This window comes from Glycine max, chromosome 17 (genome assembly GCF_000004515.6).
Source record: "Glycine max cultivar Williams 82 chromosome 17, Glycine_max_v4.0, whole genome shotgun sequence".
In the NCBI taxonomy this organism is placed as follows: Eukaryota; Viridiplantae; Streptophyta; class Magnoliopsida; order Fabales; family Fabaceae; genus Glycine; species Glycine max.
The window spans coordinates 39,510,458-39,518,335 of record NC_038253.2 but is presented as its reverse complement, the minus strand read 5'-3'; the positions used below and the strand labels follow the sequence as shown (position 1 = coordinate 39,518,335).

The 7,878-nt window shown below is 31.7% G+C and overlaps 1 protein-coding gene across 2 annotated transcripts; it reads left to right on the top strand.

The window, feature by feature from the left end:
• Positions 1-379: 379 nt before the first annotated feature.
• Positions 380-6,489, top strand: LOC100805162 (protein DCL homolog, chloroplastic). Of its 2 annotated transcripts, XM_041011505.1 has the most exons (4): positions 384-663; positions 741-855; positions 4,914-5,033; positions 5,687-6,489. In XM_041011505.1, exons 1-4 carry the CDS (start codon positions 434-436, stop codon positions 5,726-5,728), a joined length of 507 nt encoding a protein of 168 aa, XP_040867439.1. In that variant the 5' UTR covers positions 384-433; the 3' UTR covers positions 5,729-6,489. The 2 variants fall into 2 exon arrangements, with proteins under 2 accessions (XP_003550320.1, XP_040867439.1); XM_003550272.5 differs by lacking the exon at positions 5,687-6,489 and having other exon boundaries at positions 380-663; positions 4,914-5,280.
• Positions 6,490-7,878: the final 1,389 nt, after the last annotated feature.

The following is a 7,878-nucleotide window of genomic DNA, read 5'->3' as shown; positions in this document are numbered from 1 at the left end:
ATGACCACGCTGCAATGCTATAAAAATTTGCTCTCTAGAAATATATATATACCTAGTTTAAAAACTAATTCACGAAACTATACATTACCAAATTTTTTCTAGAAAAATACTAACTAGTGTCCTTAAAACATTAACAAAAAAATTTAAAAGTAAATATATATATATATATATATATATATATATATATATATATATATATATATATATATATATATATATGAATACATTACCACGTTTCTAGAAGAAAAGGACGTGAAAGAATAAAGGGGATTAACAACATTCATGTAAGAACTAGGGGAGTAACAAATGAAGTAAATGAAATTAGTAAATTGAAAGGTGTAATTAGTAAAAGGCTTTCATTGTATAATCGAACAGGGCTCTATTCCAAAAATAGGGAGTTGAACCCGCTGTTCGCCGAGCATCACAACCAGCAATGGCCGCTAGGCATTTTCTGCTTCACCGCCTTCGGTTGCGTAGCTTCCAAGGGTTCACCGTCGCGGCGCCCAAGGGCCACCGTCTCTGGTGCAGTGCCACGTCAGCACCGGAGGAAGCAGCTTCCAACGCGGAGGTGGATGACCCCGAGTGGAGGAAGAAAGAAGAGAAGATCGTGAGGGACGTTGAGCCAATCGTTTCGTTAACCATGCAAATTCTCTACTCATCAAGGTATTGTCAGATTATTAAATCAATTCATTATTGTTAAGATTGCAAGTCTCTGAAACGACGACTTGTCTCTTTGCCAGGTACATGAATGGGGAGATACTGACTATGGAGGATGAAAGAGCCGTGGTAGAGAACATTCTCATTTACCATCCGGATTATGAAGATAAGATAGGAAGTGGGCTGAACTCCATTATGGTAAGTGAAGTTAATAATTGCATGTTTATTTGATTTGTAGGTCTTAAGTGAAATTTTAGATACAAATGAAGGAAATTACTCAAATAATTTAGATAAAAAAGTATAGTCTTACAATCTTTTGCAGCCTTTGTCACATTGGCAACAATTCACCAAGTCAAAGTATTATCATAAAAAACCAGCTTGTCATCATCAGCTTCTCCATCTCCACCTATTTCTCCTACCACCAACTCATTACTGTCATCAATGTCATATAGGAGAATGAGATTAATTCATATCACAAGTATCAAAATGCTTTTAAGAGCTTGGTTAACTTAATAGAAACCGAGTCCGGCAACTTTTGTTGCTCAAGAATCAAGCCTCCTCTTCTTAGTGTGCATGTTTATGTATGTAATAAGGTTATTCTCACCAAAGTTATCCAAATCTTATGATTTGATACAATTTGGCTACCTACCTATTTGTATCCATAAGATGAATCTTAAACGAGTGTGTGTATCTTACGATACATTAATGAATCTATTCAACGATTCACTTTTTTTTTTTTTTTTTTTTACTTTCCTTTCACTGATTCTCATGAAAAAATTGAAAAGTCATATAAACTTAAATTGTTAAATAAAAAGGAATTGAAGCAACATTTTTAAGCTTATCTTATTTGATTATTTCACTGCTTTATTTGTCACTCACCTGTTACTTTATCTAGCTATTGAATTGCTTTCTTTCCATCCTTCTAAATTAAAATCTTCACAAACTCATGTATAACTAATGTTAAGTTGTTTTATCTATTTCTAGTTTAAATTTTTTACAATGAACACAAAATATCATCTATCATCTATATGATATATTTGAAGTAATTTTTCATTGATTCAATCATCAATCATCAATTTGATAACCTTGATTTTCACAATCACTGTATGAAACTCTTTAAAATTTGTCATTTAACATTCTATTGATGACAGCAAAAATGTCTTTGTACTTTACTTTATTTCCATTCAAAGTTTTTTGAATAGCTTCCTTGGCCATATCCATTGCTTCATGTGTAACATTTTGCTGACTTTTTTAAATTATAAACAAGACTAAGAACATTCCAAAGGTTCCATAGCCTTAAAAAAGTATATAACATCATTCCATTAGGGTTATTAGATTTCTTAGACTTTAACAACTCATTCGAAGTGAACATCTTTTCAAAGTTTCTCCAATGCCAGTGTGCCATGCCATGTCAAGGTTATGACCTGTAGTTTTACTTGTGCACAAGAGTCTGAGGCAAAAGTGCTCTGTGAAGTTGTTTTGTTCCCTGTGGCTTAGTAGATGATATCACTGACTGGTGGTGACTGATGAGAAGTTAAGCTCACTCTGAACACATTAAAAAAAAAAAGGGCAACAAAATAGAACAGAGACTTTTGCTGCAACTCACAGGAATACAGGATGTCTACTAAATACACCAAAATGAAAGGCAAGACTGCAACTCAAAGGAAATTGATAGGGACTAAGGTATTATTGGGTGCCTAAGTTCCACATCGAGTGGTATGAGATGCTCAGTTTTAAGTGCTTGGTTCTCCCCCCTTGACAGCTAGCTTTTAAGGGAGGGTTTCCCAAGTGTTCGGGTGCTTATCACCTTCACACTGGGCTCAGACTGCAAATATGCAAAATGCTAGTTCTCCTTTTGTTCTTAATACCATATGCTTTTAAAAGTTGTACATTATGTGTCTTTCTGATAACTCTTCAAATTGGTGTTCAAATATTGTTGGAAAAAATGTTGGGCTCAATTATAGTTTTAATTGCAACATTGTTTTCCATGTAGGTTTCTAATTGATGAAATAAGTTCCTGTTGTCAGATATACATGAACCTTGAACCATGAACCTGATGCTCTTTTTGCTTATGTGGCATTGTGCCCCATCATTTTTGTGTAAGCAAAATCAGCAAGAAGATCTATGCATCCTAAAGAAGGATTGTTTTATAAGAAATAACAGAATACACCACCATCAAACTGACAAGGATGCTTGATTTAATCAAGTAGATGTTGATGGATTGATAAGTGTACCGATTCGTTCCAAGTAATAAAGTTAAAACGGAAGATCAAGTATCGTATCTACAAGAACTTTGTTTGTACTTAGGTAGATAAATATTTGATTAGTAAAAGAAGTTAAAGAAAAATTGATTTAAAAAAGGTATGAAAAAAACAGTAATTTAAGTTGGTAGAAAATTAAATTAAACAAAAGAAAAAATTAAACAAAAATTTAAATTAATTATTTAAAAACAAAAAGGAAAAGAAATACCAATTATTATAGAAGTTAAATTTAGAAGATGAGAATATTGGAAACTTAACTTACCAGAGCTATTCCTTGATGTAATGTTAATGATTTTTTTTTCTATACATAATTATTCCAATTTACTATACTCTAGCTTTGGTCCCCCGCATGAAAGAGTCGAATTTATCTATTTTGTCTCCTAAATCCCTTTGCAGAGCTAAAATAGTAAATTGCATTAAGAATAGAGTTGTATAACAGCCTAAACAAATATCAACCTATCCATAGTGATGACTTTATCTAGATACCATTTTCTAGTTCTATTAGAAAATAACGTTTCCCAACCCTATCCCTAAAACTTACCATGCAAATGGGTGATCAAGACACAAGCAATAATATTAAGCACAAAAAAAATAATGCAAATGTAATATTCATAAATAGATAGGAAGACAAATTACATCAAGAGTAGTTGACTGTCAAGTTTCCAACAAAGGAGGTTTAGTCTCTCATAGTTATAGGAGGCTTTACAATTGAAGGGAAATATTTAGTGAAGGGAAAAAGATAAGAAAAGGGGAGGAAAAGAAGGAATGACTCCTAATGATTACTTCTCATTCTTTTGGTATTTATCTTCTATAAGGAATTATATTCTCTTGAAATTTATGTGTTTTTCCTTTTTCTCTCTTCTTCTTTTATAGGTGTAAATTAGCTTAGCTAACCGAGCTTTTCGCGCTAAACCCGCTTTTACTTTCCTGAATTAGTATGCTTTCTTTAATTAATCATGTTTTTCTTAATTAGACTGTTTTTCTTAATTAAGCATGTTTTCCTTAATTATCCTATTATTTTTTTTACTTTATTTTACTCACAAAGTATCATAAATTCATCACTTTTAATATTTTGTGCACAAAAACTTAAATGATGTTAATTTAACAATTATTTGCTCAAAAAGAAAAAATTAGGAGAAAAAAATTACAAATTTCTATATAATTTAACCTCAAAATATACTCATAATTAGCAATTATTAATAGATGACAATGTAGCAATTAAAACCTGAGACAAAAATCAAACAGTGAAAGTAGAGGAGTTCGTGTGTAATTAAGCTGAAATGTTACACATAAAAAATTGATTATCACCTACTCTTAGAGGAATTCGAGTGCATTGGTTTTCTACTCTCTTGCTTCCTGAAACGGTAATAACCACATTTTCTTCTTTGATGTAATGCATTTTAAAGGAGCACCTATCATGTATTATCATCTAGGTTATCACTGCAATCAGATAAAATGTACTAGTATATTGTGCTGCTGATAACATTAGGTGTGCATAAGTATTGCGCTGGAAGCTTATGAATATGTAGTTATGCTCAATTAAATTTATACACTTTTAATCTCCTATGCATTTGTTGGCTTGTCAATACAATTTATTGGTCAGATAGCATTTTGCTAATTGGTACGATGACATGAGAACAAGATAAACACCTTTGCTTTCATGATACTCAAAAGTTTGTCTCCCAAGTTCCAACTATCAAGGAATGGAGGCCCTCTAAAATTAGATGTCAATTTATCCTTCGTTACTTGACTTCGAATATTGATACTGTATTTGATAAGCTAAAGCCTGAAATCCAATTGAATGTTCTTGCATTCTCATTCACCATTTTTTTAATTGTAAGCTTCTATGTTTTTCAAATGCATTTCCTATTAAACGTAGATTTACATGATTGGCACCTAGAGTATTAAGCTTCAGCCACTATTGTTTATATATTTGATCTATTCTATCTCAAAGCTGGCAGTAAGTGCAGATTGTGTGACTTTATTTTCTTGTAGGTTGATCAACATCCCCTATATCTATTCCCAAGATGCCTTTTTGTTGTAAGAACTGATGGTAGCTGGATCGACTTCTCCTATCGGGTGTGCATTGAGGAATACATTAAAAATAAGTACCAAGTAAGTGCAGAAAGGTTTGTTAAGAGAAGGTTTCTTAGAGATCTTATTAAACGTTGGGGTATTTGATATGTATGTATTGGAACTTACAATTTGTGTAGTTAATGGTAGTAGATGACAATTGACCGGGATGCCTAGCTTGTTTGTCAAGGGAACATAGAAAATGATTGAAGTTAACTTGCAGTTTGTTAACTAGCGGAACACTTTGTGTTGTGGAGAAATTCATGATTAGGTAACTTGCAGACAGTAAGTAATGATGTTTTGTTGATTGGCAGCCTTTAGTATAGTTGAAAATTTGCTTGTATTTAGCCTCTGTCTTACATCATTTTTTAAAGAGGGGCTAGGAATGCACTCTCTTACACACTTCTTTTAACACTTATATTAATGGTTTAAATTTATCAAAAACTATAAAATTATGTGAGACTCATTAATTAAGAAGTGAGGTTCACAAAATTATGTTTTTCAATAAGTCAGTTAACAGTGTGTGTTGTTAGGATTTATCTTTTTTAAATGTTGCACTGCATTTAGCATGGAATGTTGAACTGCTAAGATGTTTGGAGGATATTTTCACCATATATGAAACTATGGAGGACATAAATATAGTGCTACCACATCTCTCATTTCAAGTCACCACTTCATTTTCTGCTCATGTACAGATTCCGTCACATACTCTTACGAGACATGGGATGTGCAACTAGACCTTTTTGGTGGACTAAAGATAAATAGCAAGAATTTATAAAATTTCCTGAAAATGAGTGGGAAATGGGAAGCCTAGGATTGTACTGATTCTTGTTTGTGTCCAGCTATTGTTCACGGGTTATTTTAGGAGTGATTGAGGACAGACAAATAGGAGTCAAAAGGGTCTATATCATCTGGGGCCTGGGGCAACTAGGTTCATTGTTACATTGCACAAGTCAAAATTGGGGAGAAATTTTACTTGTTTTTTAGATGTTTAGTTGCATGTGTTTCTAAATCCGAAGACAGAGTCACCTTTCTTTCCATATATTGGTTTGATGATTGCTGACAAGTCTTTGCCATCATTGCATCATCATCATTTTCTTGTGGCAAGGTGTGATAGATTAAAACTTAAACGAGTATTTTCTATTACTACTTTTAATCTTCCATTTCCTTTTAGTTGAATTTAATTATTTTTTTAATTTACAGGATGCAGAAATAGAAATCTGTCTTTCCTAAAAGAGAGGTTGATTCTCTCTCTTTTTTTGGAACGACGATTCTTTCTTTATTCTGTCAATGGCACTGCATCTTTTTTTTCACTTTTGGTTCCATTTTTCTTTTTCCCATGGTCCAACTATTGGTTCTTCAGCTCACGGTAAGTTTCATAGATTGCTTTAGTTAAGAGAGTGTGTTAGATTTGGACAATCTCTTAAGGACAGTGTTAAAGAGAAAAAGACAAAATATTGAGCCAATGAAGCCTTAAGTAATGATGGGTTCCCGTAAATATAGTTTTTATATTTTTTATGGGCATTCGATGACTCAAGAAAATCCTCAATAACGTGATAGTGTGCTGTCTTCTCCAGAAAAAAGGACTATTCCATCGAGTTTTTATTGATATTCAAAACTGATGAGTGTCAATGCCGTAACGACTAAGGTTGATTTAAAATAGGGGACAACCTAATGGTTGACAAAATTTTGGGACCCATTTTGGTGCAAAAATCTCGGCCTCTTGAATAATTTCCTAACTTATGTTTAGCTGTGTTTCATTTAAGAACCACAAACAATTTATACCATCCGAATCTACATAACGAGGAACATCATTTAATTGAAACTACACTCCCAACTTAGGAGGCAAGTTTTTGAATTGACCTTGACTTTCATTCTGTGGTTTTAGTGCCATCTTTTCTGTTTTTAAAGAAATGATTATGCACCAGAAATTATCAGTTATGAAGTTGGGATGTCTTGTCTTACGAATTAATATTACGAATGAACAATAGAGAATTGTATTATTCCCGTTCAGAAGTTTTCATTCCATGACAAATGCTGTACATACTTTTAAATATATTTTTATTGTTGAATATATGTGGATCTCACTACAAAAGTTTTGAATTCATCGGCTCAGTATTAAAAACACGTAAAAAAATATATATTGTTAGTCTTTAATTTACCTAATCCTTGTACATAATTCATTGTCATATCAAAATTTTGTTGTTCTCCCTAATATGCGTGAATGTCAGTTCTTTTAGCACATGTAGATGTTTAACTGTAAAATAACTTTATTTATAATTTAAGATTATATATATATATTAAATAACAATTACATGTATATATAATCTTTTTTTCTTAAAACCGTTAAGTTTATGTACACATGCTTATGTTTAGCAACTATAATTATTATTTTTGTTATTATGTTATTGATGCAAAATATTTATTTGTGATCATGGAAGATTTTCTCATATTATATTAGGGTTGTGGTGTCTTTAGTATAGAAGAGAGAAATAAAATGAATGAAAAATTAAAAATAAAAAACATCAATAACAATAGCTGAGAAATAAAATAAAAATTTAAAGTATTTTATTAAAAAAATAGAGAAAAAAGATAATGATTTGAATAAAAATAAGTTAAAAATAAAATAAAAAAGTATTAATGACCCTATTCTATTACTACTCAACCAAATAACCAAAAACATTTTCTAAATAGTTTGTAAAAAAAGTCCTAGATCGATCAATCACGCCAATAACTTTTTGTATCTTAACTTTGTCTCTGTAAAGGAAAATGAATTCTCTATGTTACTTTATTATTCAAACATCCAATCCAATTGGATTAGCAGAGTTTACTCTCCTTTGATCCCTTTTTTCTTCTTCTAAAAACCTTCAAAAAACAGCACGGTGAA

Coding starts and splice junctions, on each gene's coding strand:
- LOC100805162 (XM_003550272.5), top strand. CDS start 434: ATGGCCGCTAGGCATTTTCTGCTTCACCGCCTTCGGTTGCGTAGCTTC. Junction 664..740: donor CAAATTCTCTACTCATCAAG/GTATTGTCAGAT, acceptor TCTCTTTGCCAG/GTACATGAATGGGGAGATAC. Junction 856..4,913: donor GTGGGCTGAACTCCATTATG/GTAAGTGAAGTT, acceptor ATTTTCTTGTAG/GTTGATCAACATCCCCTATA.